Source organism: Sciurus carolinensis, chromosome 1 (assembly GCF_902686445.1).
Source record: "Sciurus carolinensis chromosome 1, mSciCar1.2, whole genome shotgun sequence".
NCBI lineage: Eukaryota > Metazoa > Chordata > Mammalia > Rodentia > Sciuridae > Sciurus > Sciurus carolinensis.
The window spans coordinates 206,992,785-207,010,878 of NC_062213.1; the positions used below are offsets into that span (position 1 = coordinate 206,992,785).

An 18,094-nucleotide genomic window follows, 5' to 3' on the forward strand; every position below is an offset into this window, starting at 1 on the left:
AGGGAGACGTTGGAAAGATTTCTCCACTGCCAAAGCAGGTCAGCTCGGAGGCCTGGGAGGATCCTGCCCCGGAGCCTCGGCGGGGAGCACGGCCCCTGAGCATGGCAGCTCTGCCCCTGACTCTTGCTTGGCACCCTGGGCGCTCACTGCCGTCCCGCACCCTGGCCTCGGCTGGGTCCTGGTACCGTGCCAGGCAGCAGTGCTCCCAGCCTGACCCACCGTGTGTCCCCAAGGTGGGCACCACCCTCCCCCTAAGAGGCCTTACGTACCTGTCCCTGGGGGCCAGACACCTGCCCCAGCATGCGGGATGCAGGGGAGGGGGTGACAGGCTTCCTGGGGTGGGAGTGGGGTGCACATGCTCAGCCCCACCCAGCGGGCCCCTGAGCCTGTTCTGCCTGGGATGCTGAACGGGCACGCCGGTCCTGCAGAGCAAGCTCACACAGGGAGCCCCAACTGTCTCGCTGCCCCTGGAGGGAAGGAGGGGCCCATCCGGGCTCTGAGGCAGAACATTCCTGGGGAGGAGTGTGCTGGGGGAGGTCGACAAGGAGGCCCCGGTTATGCCCACACGTGGGCCTCAGGCGGGTTGGCCGAGGAACCCTCGCGGCACCCTCTGTTCCTCTCCAGGGCACAGCAGGGTGAGGGTGCCCGCATGCCTGGGGCTGGCTTTCCAGGCCCCTCGCCCAGGCTCCTTTGAGGCCCCTGTACCTGCAGCTCCATGCCTGTCCTCTCCGGGGCCCCGTGTGCTGACTCTGGTCTGGCGGGTTTCTGTCAGCCTCCTGGCTGAGATTTAGGGAGCAGCCCTGGCCTGTCTGGGTGACACCTGGTTACGGAAGGGGGATTCTTGGCCTCGCGAGCAGGCAGGGACTCATGAATCCTGGCTCCTGACAGGTCGCCGGAGGCTTCAGGTGGGCGGATGGATCAGGGACAGCGTTTCCCGCAGACCCAGCGAGTCGAGGCCTGGCCATGGCCCCGGCCTGGTGGGCTTGCTCCGCCCTCCTGCGGTGCTCTGGCCTTGGTTCTGCAGGGTGAACCCCCAGCCCCGTCCAGGCAGCCCTTCTTCGTCCCTGACCAGGCCCTCCCCCTTCTGCCTCTTCTGACGACCAGAAGGGAGGCCCAATGTGCTCAGGAGTCTCTCAGGGACTCCGGATCATCAGGTCACCACAGTGGCCTGGGCGAGAGGAGCCGGGGCCGGCTTAGGTCCCAGGCAGGAAAGTCCAGCCAGCCAGCCGTGGGTCCTCTCGCTCAGGCTGGGAGGAGGGCATGCTGGGCGGGAGCAGGACCCACCTGGGCAGGTGATGGGGAAGCCTGGCCTCAGGTGGGGGGTTGGCTGTACCCTTGTATCCTGTACCCTTGGAGTGGGGCTGGGCTTCCTCCTTAAGGTCCTCGGCCACCTGACTCTGAGAGGCTTCTGGGTCTATCTGAGGGTGGCGGGGTGGGGCTGGCCGCCGTCCTTGGGATGAGCCTGAGCTGTAGAGCGCAGCCGGGTCTCTGCCTCTGCTTTGTCCTCTGGCCCCGGGGAAGGGTGGCCTTCTGCATGGTGGTGGACCGCAGAGCCCACCGGGTTTGGGGTGCAAAGCTGTGTGGAGAGGAGCTGGCTGGGGAGGAGGTGAAGAAGCTTGCCTGCTCCCCCTGAGCCGCTTCAGCAGGCTCTTCCGGATTCCTCTGCCTTCTGGGCTCCTAGACTGCAGTCCCACGTCCTCCTGCCATCAGACCCAGCAGCAGGCACTCGATGCTCCACAGCCCTCCGGGGGCCTGGTGGCCGCTGTCCTTATCCCCAGAGCCCGAAACAGGAGAGGACGCCTGCCTGGCAGCCCCGGTGGCCCAGGTGCACAGGCCGAGTGGCCAGGCTTGGATTCACACCCTGGCCCAGCACGGCTGGGCGCCTGGAGAGGCTGTGCTCTCGTCTGTGAAGGGGGGTCCCCAGGAATGAGCTGTAGCCCTTCCGTCCAGAGAAGGAGGCCTGACGGTGGCTGGCTCAGAGCCCAGGGCTGCTCTGTGGGACGCGGACCCGGGAGGGAGCTTGGCTCTCAGGACTTTGCCCCGAGCGAGGAGTGGGGGGTCAGGAGGAGTGCCCCAGCTCCCAGGCCTGGCCTCAGGAGAAGCGTCTCCCCTGTGGCTTGTTTCCTGGTGGGCAGCTGCAGCCTTGCCTGTAGGCCCGTGTGTCTGGGGGTGCATCGCCCGCAGGGGAGCCAGGTATGTGGGGGGGGGTGGGAGCCACTGTCCCCTATCCTGGGTGGGCCATGGTGACGCAGGTCCCTTGGAATTGGAGTGTCAAGTCAGCCAGCTGTGACACCCGACTCAGGGTCAGGGTGGAGGGAGGGGGAAGGCCTGCCTTCAGTGGGCCTTCCTCTGAGTGGACCCCTGCTGGCCCACTGGGGAGCTCCACTGCTCCATGCTGGCCTCTGTCCTGCGGAACACTGTCTGGGGCGGAGGCCCGAGCAGAGGTCCCCACCCAGGGCCTGATCCTGCCCTTGTCTCTAGGGGCTCCCATGTTGCACCCCCCCGCAGGCTTGGCACGCCAGCATCCTTCCTGAGTGGGGCAAGCTCTGGCCTCTTCCCACGGCCTGTGCTGGCCCTGGCTGGCCCTGTGCTCGTCCTGGGCTCGGTTCGCCTTGGAAGTGTCTTTGTCACCAGCACAGAAGGAGGGGTGCACCCCAACAGGAGCCCTACAGCATCTCATTGTGTGGAGGGACTGTGCCCAAGCCTGGCAGAATTGAGTCTGGGATCGCCAACCAGGAGGCTGGCACCACCTGGTGGGCCTCCCAGCCATGTGCCTAGGCAGCTGCTCTGAGGTGGGTTTTGCAGGCTCTTTCTCATCTGCCTCCACCAGGGGCTTCCGAGGCCCACAAGCACCTGCCGAGGCCAGGAGAGCGGGTCCCTCAAATCCTGGCCCCTGTACCTACCAGGTAGCTGACCCGAGGACCCCATCATGGCACCCATTTTGGGTGAGAACCCTGACCTTGGGGTTGCGGGCCTCCTCCTGCCCCCTCAGGATTCCTGTGGCTCCCGGATTAGCTGAGGGCAGTGTCTTTGGGGCCCTTGCCCAGGCTGCTGGCTGCTGGTACTAATGACATTTGTGGAGTTGCGGCCCCTAAGCAAGGTCCCCTGTGATGTGGCCAGAGTGAGCCTGGAAGGGTCTGGGCACCCCTTCCCTCTGCACCGAGACCCCTGGAGAGGTGGGGCGTGGCTCTGTCCAAGGGGCTTTTGTTGACACCGAGGTGGAATCCCGTGGGTAGGGCTGGTCTCGGTGTGTGTGCGCGTGCTGCTGGCCTAGCCTCTGTGCCGCCTCACGGTCCGGGCTGTCTTCAGCACATCCTCCGTGCGGTGTCAGGTCCCCTCTCTCGTCCCAGAGCGTTTGCGTCCTGCAGATCCAGCCCATTCCCCAGCCCAACCTCGGCCGGCGCTCCCCACAGACTTGCCTCTCCTGGGCGTCCCGTGCAGTTGCGTGGTATGCGGTCTTTTGTGACGGGCTCCTCGCGCTTGGCACAGTCTGAGAGATTCTTCAAGGAACGTGCTCTGTGCTCTGTGGCTGTGTGTGTTCGGGGAGGCGGAGATGAGGGAGCGTCCCCAGGAGACAGCAGAGGACTGCACAGGGTCTTCAGACAGTAACCGGGGCCCGTGCCAGCCCGAGGCTGGAGTGGCGGTCACCAGGCAGCCGGCCTGTGCCGGGCCTCTGCTGCAGCAGTTGTTACCAGGTCCCCTCCTTCGCCACCTCCCAGCTTTGTCAGGGCCCGGCACGCAACCCCGTCGTGTTGGAGTGAAGCCAAAGAGGGAGATCTTGCCCTGCAGGGTCCACGTTCTGGGGATCAGGCGATGGAAGGACCGTGTGCACAGGTGCCCTGGAGGGAAGGATGGGCCTCGAAAGGCGTGTGGGGTGGGGTGCAGGAGGCGTGCCCCCCGAGCAGGGGACTTTGAGCCTGAGGTGCAGTGTGGGCCCTTCTGAGGCCATCCCCTGTGCCCACGCTCCCTCTCAGTCCCCTTCCCAGTGCCCTGATGGCAGCTTGGCTTCCTTGTGTCCCCACCCCACCAGCCAGGTGCTTGGCAGAGGGAAAGTGCTGCCCTGCACCGTGGCCCCCAGCTTGGGCTGAGGCTGCCACTTGCTGGGGTGGGGCTCGGGGGCGGCTGCTCTGGCTTCTGTCCTGGGGGCCCTGATGTGTGGAACTGCGTCACACTCACAGATGTTCCCTGCGGCCCCCATGGCCTGGGCTGGGCACCAGCCTCCTGAGATTAGTGGGCCCATCCTTACCCTGGGGCCTGCCTGTCCATCTGTGCCAGATCACCCTGAGCAGTCATGGGGGCCGTGGGCAGAGCTCGGCCCAGCCAGGAGTGCAGGGGCTGCTTGGGGGTGCCAGGCATGGAGCTGCCTCGCCAGGGAAGGAGGGGACTCAGGAGCTCTGATGGTGACGGGCAGGGTGTTCATTCTGCGTACCAGACCCTGCAGCCCCGCCGAGTCGTGCTAGCTAGGAACTTTTCCAGTGGGTGAGGGGAACCCCGAGGCTCTGGCCTGCAGTCTCTCTCACCCTGGCGTCCCCCAGAATCGTGGCAGGGCCTCACGGGGTTGTCCCACCCTAGCGGAGTTGCCTAGTGCTCCTGTGGCCTGCAGGGACCCAGCTGTGCCAGCACTTTGAGATGAATCTCCTGGTACCTGACTCGCCCGCCTGGCCAAGTGCCCTCCGTGGCTGCCCAAATGTCAGGACAGGCCCAGGAGCTTGTGTGCGTGCCTCACCCAGCCTGCTGGGCTGACCTCTGTGCTGCCTCCCCCGGCAGGGCGATGGAACCCTCCCTGAGCAGCTTGGCTCTGACCTCTGTACTGAGCTGGCCTCTGTCTTGCCTTGTGGAACTTTCTAGGAATTCCCAGAACATTCCCACTGTTAACCCTGCAGGGCTGGACTGGCAGCTTGTCTCAGCCACCCAGACACAGCTGCCCTGCTGTCTGGACCACGGCTTTTCTCACAGGACTGTGGCCGCCCCTGAACCCTAGCCCAGCTGGGAGCCTTCTGAGTAGGTGCTGGGAGAACTGCTTGGGCTGCTCAGGCCTGGGAAGCCGGTACCCAGTTCTGTCTGCCCCTCATGTGTGGCCCTGAGGGTCTGGCTCACCCCTAGCAGCTCCTGATGAGGGGACACATGCCTGCCATCTGTGCTTGGGGCAAGTCAGGGTCCTCACTTGCTTCGAGCCCCACTCAGGTTACTTTCCCCCCACAGCCAGGAAGAGCCATGGCCTCTGGCATTTAGAGGCTGGGGGCACGGGAAGCTCAGCACCTTGGACCTTGGAGAAGGTAGCTTGGCAGCATGGGTGGGCAGGGGTATCTGGACCCTGAGTTGGGCAGGTCTACACAGATATGAGGTCTATACAGGTGTGAGGAGCCCTAGGGACCCCGATCTTCCCCCTCAGCAGCCTCAGTCCTCTTAACTCCTGACTGACTGAGCTAGAGATGTGGGGACATGGTGGTGCTGCCCCTGCCCGGGACTGAGCCCTGCATCCCAGCAGGCCAGATGCCTACCTCAGAGGAACTGCCCACCTTCTGAACCCGCCAGAGCGGGAGGCAGTTTGGGATTGTCCAGCTGGCAGGCCTGGCTGGGTGTTCAGGGTTCACGGCCTGCCCCAGGCCTGACCCAGTCAATGCCCTGTGATCCTGAAGGACTGGACTGTGAGGGCCTGGGGCCCTCATGATGGATCCCAGGCAGCTGTGAGTGTGACCGTGTGGGACCCCTCCTGGCCTCAGAGCTGAGGGCAGCTTGGTTTCCCTGGAGAACCTGAAACTGTAGCCGACAGCTTGACCAGAACCCAGGGCTGCTTTCTGGGATTCTCAGCCCCTGTGTGGCTGCTTGCAGGGTGGACCCTTCTCGGCCAAGCTGCAGATGGCACCTGCAAACCAGGTTGCATCCGAGTACTTGCCCCGTCTGGCCTGCTTGGCAGCGCGGCTCATGGCCTGCACACTGGGTCCCTCCATGAGGCCTGCCTTGCTGGACAGTGTCCTCTGAGGTCTGCGCTCCCTGAGCTTCTTTGGCTTCTCCCCTTGCAGATGTGGACGGGTGTGCTGGCGCAGGCGGGGGCTGTGAGGGCCTGTGCTGCAACACTGTGGGTGGCTTCTACTGCCGCTGCCCCGCTGGCCACCGGCTGCGGGGGGACGGCAGGACCTGCCAAGGTAGGTAGGCCTGTCTGGCCCACCGCCTTCCCGACCTCGAGTTCCCGCCCCACTCATCTGCTAGGCTTCTCCTTCCCAGCCCCCTGGCTGCTCTGGGGGGGTCGACCCCGGGTCCTAGGTGGGTGCCCAGGTCCTCAGGGTATTCTTTACCCCATGTGTGCCTCACATGTCTCATCTCCACCCCAAAATTGCCTCAGGGACTCAGAAACTGATGTTTGTGGGAGGCACCTGGGGCTGTGCAGGGGAGGAGGGGTGCCAGGGAGCCAGGTCCCTGTGAGGGAGGGGGCCACATGCCCGGGGGTGCTCCTGGCAAGGACTCCCGGAGGCCCAGGGCTGGAAGCGCTCACCAGCACTGGGTGCCCCTGCAACCCCACCCCTCCAGCCCTGGCAATCCGTCAGTAAAATCAAGACCAGACAAAGATCCCCGAAGGACAGCGACAGATGAGGATGGAGGCAAGGAGGTGCCCCACGCCATCCCCGTCTGCCTCTCCCTCCTTGGCCTGCTCCAGCTGGTGTGCGGCGGCATTGGATCCCCGATGCAGGGGCAGCTTGGCCCTCCGAGAGGGGTGGTCAGCTCAGGGCTCTGAGCACAGGTCCGCCGGCCCCTGCCCTGCTCTCCCGAAGTCTGGTCTCCTGGGACACGCTCGACTGAGCTCAGCAGTCTCCAGATGTGCACCTGCCAGCTGCCTGTCCACGGGTGGAGGTTCAGGGGAGGCAGGAGGGTCTGCCCTCTGCAGATGTTCTGGAAAGACGGACTTCCGTGTGCTCCCTCATGGCATGTTCTTGTGGCCAGCAGCGCTGGGGAGGGGAGCAGTTGCTGGGACCCCCTCCCCACTCACACCCTGGGGACCTACTGGGCCTTGAGGAGGCCCAGGGTTCTGGGCTCAGTGAGGAAAGGAGATGGCCTCACCCATGCCGCCTCCACCAGCTCCCAGAAACCCACCTGCCCTGGCCTCTGTCTTGGTTTCCCCTTCTCTGAAATGGGCTCCATGGGGTAACACCAAAACCCCGACTCAGGACAGGGTGAGTGCTGGTGGGACGTGGAGAATCTCCTCCCCAAGTCCAGGGAGAGGAGGGTGCCCGGCCGCCATGCCCTGAGGCCCGCTTGTCCACCTGGACACACCGCGAGCATCCCAGCCCTGGGCTGGCGATTCGGTGCCCAGGTGGGAGGTGGGGGGGGCTTTCAGGATGGGACTCCTGTTTCTCCACCCGGGCTGACCAGGCAGCCAGTCCCTCCAAGGTGGTGTCCTCCTTGGGGAGCCTCTGTCCCCTGGCCCCCCGTTCCTCCCCCACACTCAGGGTTCAGGGCCAGACCCCTTGCCTGCCTCTGGCATTGTGGGTGGCTCATGACCAAACGGATTTCAGGTCCACTCTGAGAGCAGCCCTCCTCTCCTAGCCTGGTGTCACTCGCAGGGCTGGGTCGGGGGACTGGGAGCCACTGGCGAGGCATCGCCCAGGACCTCAGAGGGCATAGACTCCCCTGGTAGGACTGATGGGTCTTTCGTGGGGTCAGGGATAGCTGGCCCCATCAGCCACGGGCTGGGCAATTCCCCTCCCCCCTGAGGATACTCCCCTGGCCCTGGGCAGGCTCCCTCCCTGCTCTGCCGTGAACTGGTGTCAGCTTGCACCTGTGCCGAGGGGTCCGACACCCTGGCTTCTTGATGGTGTCCAGGGAGCTAGACTGGGGCTGTGCCAGGCCTGGGGCAGGGGGTGCCATGGTGGCCTCACACCCTTGGTGAGAAACAGGCAGAGCAGGAGTTGGAGGCCCTGCAGGTGAGTGAGGGGCCGGGCCCCTGGGAAGCTCTGCTCTGCAGGGCAGGTTCCTGGCTGGCTCTCAGCTGGAGTGTGTGCCGGTCCCCAGAGAGGAGCCAGCTTCTGGCTTGGTCCACCGACCCCTCCCTGCAAGTGTCTGTGCCTGTCACGGGCAGATGCTGGGGGCTCTTACTGTCTCCCAGGCTTGGCAGTTACTGGGTTGCTGCCTGGGGTCCCTCCTGGAAGGAGCTCCTGGCTTGGCCCTCACAGCTGGTGGAGAGGCCCCAGAGGCCCTGCACGGGGACCTTGCTCTGGGCTTGAGAGTTCACGTTGAGGAAGAAGACTGCTCAGGGACCAGAGAGGTATTGCGCTGGGGCCCGGGGCCCGCCTGCCCAGAGCTGGGCTCCAGGTCCAGGAGGCTGCTCTGCAGTGCTCAGGTGGTGAGACCCGGGCCTCTGCCTTCCCTGAGTCTCTTCTCTGGGCAGGTGTGTTGAGGCCTGGGCAAGGGGCTCCCCTGAGGGCCCGTGACCCCAGGGTCAGAGCTGCTCCCTTTCCAGCCTGCCTGAGTCTGTCTCCTGCTTCTGCAAAGTGGGTGGAGATGAGGCTCTCCCAGGATAGAGCTGCTCCTGTGGGTGGGTGGGCTTCCCAAAACTGGGGGACTTGTGACCTGTTCTGGGGCTGGGTCCTGTGTTGATGACCATCCAGATGTGGTTGGCCAGGGACATGTCTACACCAGAGCTGAGCACAGTGTCGGCAACAGATCCAGCCCCAGCCTCCGCCTGAGCTGCCCAGGGTCACTGGCGTCTCTGCTGGGGGTCCCTAAGGACAGGCCAGGTTCTTGCCATCCAGCAAGCAGCAAGGTCATGGAACAGGTGATCAGGGGCTCAGGCCAGAGGCTGGCTGCAGGCTTGGCCAGGGATCCCGCCTCAGACCCATGCTGGCCTTTCCCCGACCGCTGCCCCTCCCCTGGCCTCCGTCCCCTGGGAGTCTGCTGCCCCAGTTCTGCGTGTTTGGGATGGCTGTGGCTCCAAGTCACCGTGTGGCTGAGGGGCCCTGCTGAGAGCCAAGAGCCTGCTGTTTTCTCTGTCCCCCTGCCAGTCCTGCCTCCCCGCAGTCGCAGCTCTGGAGAGAAGCTGCCGGGAGGCTGGGGTGCTGGCCGACCACATGTGACCGACCGCGGGAAATGGAGCCTCTGCGAGGGTGGCTGCCCTGCTCACTCCCAGGGCAGTGTGCACCAGGCAATGGCAGGTGAGCCCAGAAACCGCTCAGCATGATGAATTGACCCTGAAACCCCAGGCCCTGGCGCAGGGGCCCGGCTGAGGTGTCTCGGTCCTCGCCCGGGATGGCGTCCAGACCCTTGTGTCATGGTCTAGGCGACCGTCCTGGAGCAGAGCGAGTTCACTTGGCTGGGCTGGGTGGGCCGAGCGGACAACCTCCCAGCTAGGTGGGCGCCAGCTGTGGCTTCCGCTTCCTGGCAGGGCGTGACTGCCGCGTGCTGGTCCTTGTGAGCAGGTGGACTTGCATGTGGGACAGGCAGGCTCTGGGGAAACGGGCTCTGCTGTGAGGGTCCTTTCTGGGCTGCTCACTTCCAGAGTGGCTCTGGCTTCCTGTGTCAGCCACTCTGGAAAGACCACCCCAGGGCTGGGCTTTGGTGCCACCAAGGGCCGAGTTTCAGCCTCCACGTCGGTCCTCACTGTGTGGCCTTGGGTGAGTAACTCCACCCCTCTGAGCCTCAGTCTTCCTCTGTAAAGTAGGACAGATGATGCTGTCACCTCTTGGAACTGCCCTGAGGCCTGGGGTCCAGGGTCTACCGCTGGAAATACTCCCTGTGTGGGCTCCAGCCCCCAGAATGGCTTTGTGGGTAGACAGTGGGTGGACAGAAGAGCTGCCCTCCTGAGCCAGGCCCCTCACCAGCTTTGACATTCCCTGACCTGAGACTCTTGGGGAGCAGGACCCTTCACTGGGCCAGAGCAGGGGTGGTCATCACCCTACCTGCAGGTGCAGGGGACCCCGGCGGGTCTCTGTGCAAACCCCGGCCCCTCACAGTTCCCCCTGGTCACTTCTTCCTTCCACTGCCTCTGGTTTGTGGTCCAGTTCTATAGATGTTCCCAGCTGCAGAAAGGGTCCAGTCCTGGCATTAGGCCGATAGTCTGGTCTGAAGGCTATAGTGACGTGTGATGGGGAGACTCGTCCTGTCCATTCTGAGAAATCAGTGTTTCCAGGAGGAAGAAACCTGAGTTCGCCCATGGGGGACGCGAGCATCTCAGGGGCCCTTGGTCTCCGCGGCTGGGTGGGCTCCCCCGTGCAGGCTGCAGGCCAGCCTTCCCAGCGGGGGTGGGAATCCGCCCTGAGCCTGCCCTGCTGTTCCAGCCCCGCTGACCTTGCTCCTGCCAGGAGATAAGGGGCCGCCAGTCCGCCGGCAGCACGGAGGCTGGACGGGCCTTTCTCAGGGGACAGCGGTCTGTTCCAGGGAGTCCAGGTCCGCCCAGCCCTGCCCCTCTTGGCTCAGCTGCAAGGGCTTCCTGGGTAGAGCTGGGGTCCTCACCTGAGTGCCCGTGAGGAGCCCCCAGGACTCGGAGGACACGTGATGTCCCCTCCAGGAGACTTGGCCTCCCAGCCTTCTCAGGGAGTCAGGCCCGCCTGCCCTGGGCTGTCACTGGGCTCTCTCCGTCTCCCTCACCCCCGCCAAACCTCGCTGTCCCTAGGGAGAGGAAAGAATGTGGGAAGTGACCTGCGCTGAATAGGTCCAGCAGCTGACCCAGGCCAGCTGTAATGTCCTCCGAGGTGCCTGGGCAGGGAAGGGGCAGGAGAAGCTAAATCAAACCCTTGTCCTGGTGCCAGGGGCAGGCGCCTGGCGCCTGGGTGGCCCCTTGTTGCAGCTCAGGGTCCTTGGTGGGGAGTTTCTCTGCCTGCCTGCCAGCAAGGCCTGATCTCCCAGCAGGTGGCTCTCCTGCAGGAGTCTCCACTGCCTCAGTTTTGGGGTCAGCTGGCCTTGGTGGACTGAAAGGGCAGTTGTGGTGACACAGCAGGTACTGAGCTAGTACCTGCTGTGTGGGTCTGTGCTGTGGCTACAGAGGCCCAGGCAGGGGGCTGTGGAAGGACAGCACCCACAGCCCTCGGGCAAGTCCAAAGCAGCCTCCAGGACTCTGCCAGCCCCAGACCTCCTGGGCTCTGGGCTCGACTGTTTACAGTTGGCCCCAGCCCCCACCTGGGGCGGATCTCTCCCCCTCTGCCCCACTCCGGGGCTTCTCATCCACTTTTACCCCTCCTGCTGCAGTGCAGGCCTGTATTCAGCAGCACCTTTGACATGTCTGTGTTGGGCCCTAAATTCTGGGTTCCACTGAGTCCCCAGGGTGGTAATAGTAAGAGGGGGGCCTTTTAAGAGGTCTTGTAAGGACACAATCCCTTATGAGAGACTGAAGGAGAGCGTCTGCCTTTGAGGGTGACCGTATGTGAGAGCCCACATAGGAGGGACAGTCCTCATGGGACACTGAATCTGCTGCATCCGATCTTGGGCGTCCAACGTCTAGAACTGTGAGGAATGAATTCTGCTGCCTGTAAGTCATGCAGATGAAGGGATTGTGTTACCGCCGCAGGAACAGACTTACATCCGCTGAGTGCATTGTCCCTGCAGAGATGGAGGTTGCAGACGAGGTGTGGCCAGCCTCAGAGCCTCACACCTGCAGGCCCCGGAGCCCAGGCGTGCACCTGGCATTCCCATGGCAGAGCCTCGTTCCCTTCCTGGGCCAGCGTTCTCGGGCTGCTGGCCTCTGGATGGCAGCATTTCCGCTGAGGCCTTCTCTATCAGAGGTGCTGAGTTGAAAGCGTCTATTTCCCGTCGCTGGCTCACACTCATTCCTCTGCTAAGCAAATTCTGGCAGGTGTAGTCTTAGTCGAGGCCAAGGCAGGGAAATGGTAGCTTTTAATGTCAGTGGTGAGAGCGGCCCAGGGACAGATGGACAAGAGGCCTGCCCATCCTCCCCAAGTCCAGGACACCAGCACAGTGTTCTGGAGGACCCCAAGGTGCGAGTCTGCTGCCCCTGGGTATTCACCCCTGGACACCTGTGGCTGGCAGAAGGACCTGTATATAGGCTTAGGCAGAGGAGCAGGAAAGTGCTGGAAGGCCCATGTTTGAGTCCCTGGGCACTGACTAAGGACGTGTGACCTGAGGCTGTGTAACTCTAGAGGCCATATTCCTCCGACTCAGGGTACAGGGAGTGGAGGTGGACACCCAAATGACAAACCCAGCACATCCTGGGGCTCCTGGCCTGGTGGATCCATCCCCCTGCAGAGGGTAAGCCCTGGGCTGGTAAGATGGACGGCAGAAGACTTGGGTGGGATCTTGCCCTGGTCCTGGAAGCTTCCGCCATTGAGCCAGGAGCCTCTTGGCCTGGAAAGGGAAGGTCCAGGCCCTGTTCTTCCCATCCTCCTGGAACTTCAACTGGCCTGCTTAGTGGTTGAGGATCTCCTCCCTGGAAGGCAGGGTGACGGGGGCAGGTGGCAGTGGCTGGGCTTGCAGGAGCCCAGGATGCCTCAGAGAGGGTGGGCATGTCGTGCCTGACCTGGAGCGACTCGCGTCCCCGCTGCGTGCCTCCTGAGAGTGGACCCCACAGGCCCCTGTTGGCAGGGCTGAGGCACAGGGCTGCCCCTCATGGCCAGTTCTGGAGGGCAGGCCTCAGCTAGGGGACTGGTGTCTTCCTTCCAGAGTCGTCATCTGCCTCTGGCTCTGGTTCCCTTCGCTGGGCATGCCCTCTCGTCCAGCCTGTCTGGAGCTCTGGCCTCCCCCTGGGGCCTCATGTGGCCTGCGTCTCTTGGCTGTGGCTCATGCCTGTGTCCCCAGCAGCCCTGTGGGCACCAACCCTGCCACACCCCATCTCTTCCCCAGGGCATCCTGAGAAGTGGCTCTGAGCCCAGACCCCTGCCCTCCATCCTCTTGGCCCTTGGCCCTCTGCGCCCTGGGGTGTGGCTGGGCCTCTGACTGCACTGAGCCCTTAGCCAGATCCCCGAATGCTCACCGCACCCCTGCCTCACTTCTGGGTGGAAGTAGCTCCAGGGGCAGGGGATGGGACGCTGGAAGGAATGAGGGGCAGCGTCCTGCCTCCTGGAGAGGTTTGCGGGAAAGGTTGGTGACAGGCCATGTGATGTGACCTGAGGAGCCTGAGTGTCTTCCAGCGTAAAGGTTTGAGGGCAGCATGTGGACCTCAGAGCCACGGAGAAGCCCTGGAGATTAGCAGTGGCTACTGTGCGTCTTATGTGGACATGAGCTGTTCTCCATCTCAGCCTGTGCAGCAGGTGGCCTGGGGTGGGGTCCAACAGGGGCTGGTGGACTGCAGCAAACCCTGTGTGCGGGGCAGGAAGGGTGGCATCTGGGTCTCAGAGGTGAGGGGCTCCTCGGAAGGCAGTAAGCTAGCTGGGCCTCAGGCAGTGGGCAGGAGCTGGGGCCAACCCTGGTGTCCCGCAGGTAGAGCAGAGGGCGGAGGAGGAGCGACTGACAGGCCCCAGGCTGGGTGAGCTGCTGGTGACGTCCTGGTGTTGCTCTCAGGCCACCAACTTGCTAGTTCATTCTGGCCAGCTGGTGCCTGCTGTGGCCAGGGGCTGGGCTGCATGGGGTGTGCCCAGGTGGGCCAGACCGCCCTCCACAGCCAGTCCCCCTTGAGTCCCCTCTTGGCCCTTACTGCCTCTTGCCCAGCAACCCCACACCCGCCCCACATCCTCCGACACACCAGTCTCCTGTCCCTGAATATGTCCAGAGGCCAGGTCAGGCCTGCCTTCCCAGGAAGCCCCCCCAGTCACTGTCCCTAACCTGGCTCCTCTCCTCTGAGTGCAGTGAGACCTGGGCGTCCATGGGCCCATCCTGTGGTCGCTACTTCCCCTGGCAGCTCTCCTTTCCCCATGAGTTGGCACCAGCCGGGTGGCTGGCCTCGCCTGGGGTGAGGGCCACATTCCTGGGGTGCTCATCAGCACTCATGGCCCAAATGCTCAGGCCTCACACACCACGGGGGAGGGGGGTCTGGCATCAGGCAGCACAGGGGACTGGTCCCCTGCACACGGGCAGGAGGCCCTTGCCATGGCTCTGTTCTGGGCCGGGGGCTGCCTCCCTGGGACAGGTGGAGTCGAGTTCTCAGGTGCTGTGGCCGGGTCAGCTGCCCCCGAGCTGTCTGGTCTTGGAGGAGGGCTGTGGGTCACGGCTGTGGCCTGGGGCTCTCCCAGTAGGCCTGGTCTGCAAAGGGAAGGAGCTTCTTGGCTTCTGCTGGCCGCTGCAGGCATGGCGCAGTCAGGATGGCATCTGGCCTGGCAGGGACACCTGTGGGTTTCATTCTCCTTCCATCGGCCTGGGTGGCCTCTGGGTTTACCAGAGGCTGAGGTGGAGACCCTGCTGGGAGGCCGAGCCAGGGCTCCTGTACTGGGCCAGGTAGGGGCCCAGGTGCATTCTCGTCCTGAAATAAACTCTGCCGCAGCAGGTGAGGCATTGGGAAGAAAGTTATGGAGACTGGTCTCTGTGGAGGAGCAGGTGGGACTGTGTGACCCCATACTGCAGATTGACCTCCTTATCTGGAGGTCAAGGGTCAGAAACAGCCACCCAAGGGTGGGGTGGCAAGGGAGGGCTCCAGGGCTGAGAGGCCTCCAGCGTGCTGTGGAGTAACCTCCTGGCCCCTTCCTGGCCCTCTCCCTGCAGGTGGGGCCCAGCGGGTGGCACCTGGCTGTCCTACTGCAGCCTGTCCTCTCTTGCTGTCTTCTAGCTTCCTCTCGACCCCTTCCACCTGTCAGCCCTCGCCTGTGTTGGCCAGGCTGGGCCATGCATGCCCTTGCCTTCCTCATGTCCCTGGCCCTCCATCTAATCCAGACCTCAGACCACAGGGACCCCCCTGGGTGTCCAGAGCCATGGGGGTCAAGGGTGGGCAAGAGCCAGGGTCTCAGGCTGCTCCTCATGGCTTCCGCTAGAAACCACGGCTTGACCTGCTCTTGTGTCTTCACTGACACCAGTCATGTGACGGTGCCTCCTGCAGCGGAGGGGGGAGGAGAAGGGAGCAGCTGCAGGGGTGGGGGCAACAGCAGGCAGTAGCGCCTGGGCCTACACACCCCCACCCACTCACTAGGTCCTCCTGTCCTGTCCACCTGTCAGTGCTTGGTCCAACCCAGCACAGGGCACAGGAAGATGCTAGTGGATTCTTGTCAATGGCTCTGCCTGGGTAGCCGTACGAAACTTATCCCCGGATGGAACACCTTAGGATCTTGGGTGGTGGGCTCTGGGGGCTTCTCTGAGTGTCACTGTTCTCTCTCATGCCCCTGTCCCCACCCCTGCCTGCCAGGGGCTTAGTTCCCTCCCCTGTCCCTTGCCTGGCACCAGGTAGGAGGTTCCTCCCCAGGAAGGCACCTGGTGAGCACATGGACTTTGTGGACAGGGAGCCCAGTGCTCTGGCCTCCTGGGGTCTCCCTGGCGGCCCCCACCCCATGCCTTAACTCCTAGGAGCCTAGGGGAGGGTGAGGCAGACCCCAGTGCCCACAGGTGCCCTGTGTTCCCAGCCCAGCCAACCTTGCCCACACTGCTCTGCTCCCAGAGGCTGGGGCAGCCCGGACCACCTGGGTACCGCACCCTCTTGGGGAGTTAGTAGCACGTGCTCAGGTGCCTGAATGGCAGGTTGGAGTTGTGGTCACAGAGAGGGTTTCACAGGTGGATGTCCGAGGAGGACACTGAGGGACAGACGCCACTTGCAGCAGCTGGCTGGGCCCTTCCCACTGGCCTGGGAAATGGGAGTTCTGCCCCACAGCCCTGGAATTGGGCCTCCTGTGGGACTGGCCCAGCACTAAGGGGAAGCTGTGGCATTTGGGAGGTGGCACTGGGCCTTGTCCTCCCATGCCAGCCCTCCCATCCTGGCAAAGGGGCCTGGTGGCCGCCCAGCCTGGGGAGGAGGCTGGAGCTGGTGGGGGTTGGGTAGCAGGCCCCTTCTGCTGACACAGACATTCCGGCGGGCAGAGACGCCCAGCTGCGCTTCCGCATCGGGAAAGCATTTCCCAAGTGGCAGCCAGACCCACAGCCCTCGGCCTGGGTGTGCTTGGTGGCACCGAGTGGGGACACTGGGGGCCAGTTCCCCCTGGGGGCTTTGGGTACTGCTAGGCTGTGGTGCATTCTGGACCAAGTTCCTGGACCAGACCACGTGGGTGCAGGGCCCACAGCCATCACACCCCTGGACCTTTACGGAGCTGCTGGAGGCTCCCAAACCATGAGCCGCCCTGGGCTCTGGACTGGGGTGTACGCCTCAGTCAGGTGGGAACTGTCACGGCCCCCCAAGAACCAAGTCCTGCTCACAGTGGGCACAGGCATCACTGTTGAATGGCAAGGCGAGGGAGTGACATGGGCTGAAGGACCGTGGATGAAGACCGGCTGGGGGCAGCCGAGGCAGTGTGGCGTGGTGAGGGCCAGCCAGGAGGCTTCGCAGAGGCCATCTCTGCATCAGAGCTCTCTGAAGGATGCCCGGGAGGTCACCGCCATCAGGCAGGGAGTGGGGGCTGTGTAGGCCCAGGGAGAGCAGGTCAGCAGGGCCAGGACTGAAGCCAGAGCCAGCCTCTGGATGCTGCCCGCGGCTACCACACTGAGCTCTGACCCGCAGCCTGTGGGGCCCTGTGTGGACGGTGGCCTGGAGGTGGCTGAGCGGGTGAAACCACGCCTCGGCTGGGTGGCATGGGAGACCTCTGCTGCGTCCTCTTCTGAGTGAGGTGGCTGAAGACGGTGGCTTGGTGAGGACAGTAGTGGCGCCGGGGTCAGACCTGGACCCTCTGGGTGGCGCCTCTGCCCTCTGTGACCTTGAGCATCTCACGTCACCTCTGGTTCCAGGACCTCACTTGCAGAACACAGGGTTCAGGGCCACTGGAGCAAGGCGTCCTGCTCTCAGGTTCCTTCTGGGCAGAAAGAGGCCTCAGTCATGGACCTGCCTCTGTGGGGCAGAGAGGAGAGGTGAGGGGTGCTGGCGGGGATGATGGAGGCAGGAAGCACGTGGATCCAAGGCTGTGGGGCTGCAGAGCTGGTGTGGGGCCGGCAGGGCGTGGGCAGATGGGGGCGTCCCTCTGCCAGAATGACCGGGTCCACCCTGAGGATAGGGTTGGGCAGGACCCCTGAGGCCGCACAGAGCTCTTGCAGGTGTCCAGGGCAAGATGCTGTCCTTCATGTTCCCCAGGCCTAGCTTTGCTTGAGGAGCCACTCCTGGAAGCTGGGCTTGGTTGGTGGGCTGCCCACTTCCTCCCTGGACCTGGGCACACCGCTGCGCACACTCGGCCTTGCTTCTCCTTCCTGAACATGTCCTGCAGCCTCAGGCCCCCACGCCCTCTAGAGTGACGAGGAGAGTCCCAAGGGTTCCCCAGCCCATCGGCTGTTGGGGAGACGACCTGACTGGCAGGTTCCTCCCATGTCTCTCTGCACTTCTCGACACACCTGTTATCTCCCTGCAGGCCTGGCCCCCATGGACCCTGGCCTCTCAGCCCCAGCATCCCATGGCCGGAGGGGGGGATGCTTGTCTTGGGGAGCCTTTGCAAAGGAGGTGCTCACTGAGATAAGCAGTGCCACCCTCCAGGGGGCGCCATGCACACAGCGTTCTGTCCACCAGGCGGGCTTGTCGAGGCTCCAGGGCGAGGGGCGTGCTGCTCAGGGAAGGGGGGCTCCCCCACCAGACAGGCCCATGTCCGCACTGCTGGGGCCAGTTGGTAGCCCGACCTGGCAGGCTGTGCCCTGGGCTGCAGACAGGACCCAGCAAGGTGGGAAATGCAGGCCTGGGGGAGGCTATCTCTCTCCCATGGGCTTAAGGTGCCAGGCAAGACCACTGGCCAGGAGAGAATGCCCTCAGCCACATCTTGGCACTGGGCTGGCTCCTGAGGCAGGGTCTTGGACAGCATGGCCCTCTTATGAAGGGAAGGCTCTTCTGGGATGGGCTCATTTTCACCTGAATCTGGGCTGGGGTTCTGCTCATATGGTGTCACGGGGACAGTCTCTTAAGGTGTCCTAGCCCCAGTGTCCTCATCTCTAAAGTGGAGACAGTGGCCATAACCTCCAGGGACATGGTAAGAGGGCGGGTGGATCCTTAGATTCTAGGCTTTAAATAACTCAGTGACTACGCAGCTGTCCCCCTCTCCAATCAATGGTCTGGGGGCCCAGGGAACATGAATCCTCTTCGTTTCCTGTTGGATATGTGGTGGCCCCAAGCCTT

At 63.8% G+C, this 18,094-nt stretch overlaps 1 protein-coding gene across 7 annotated transcripts in view; it reads left to right on the forward strand.

The window, feature by feature from the left end:
* The window catches only part of Megf6 (multiple EGF like domains 6), a 96,089-nt gene that overhangs the window by 39,014 nt on the left and 38,981 nt on the right, over positions 1 to 18,094 (forward strand). Inside the window, exon 1 of one of the 7 annotated variants that reach the window (XM_047565619.1) lies at positions 9,125 to 9,146. The exons of the other annotated variants lie outside the window; for them this stretch is intronic. Within the exon in view, the coding sequence (XP_047421575.1) occupies positions 9,140 to 9,146 (7 nt within the window). The 5' untranslated portion in view covers positions 9,125 to 9,139. Of the gene's footprint in view, positions 1 to 9,124; positions 9,147 to 18,094 lie in introns of those variants that run through there. 7 annotated transcript variants of the gene reach the window in all.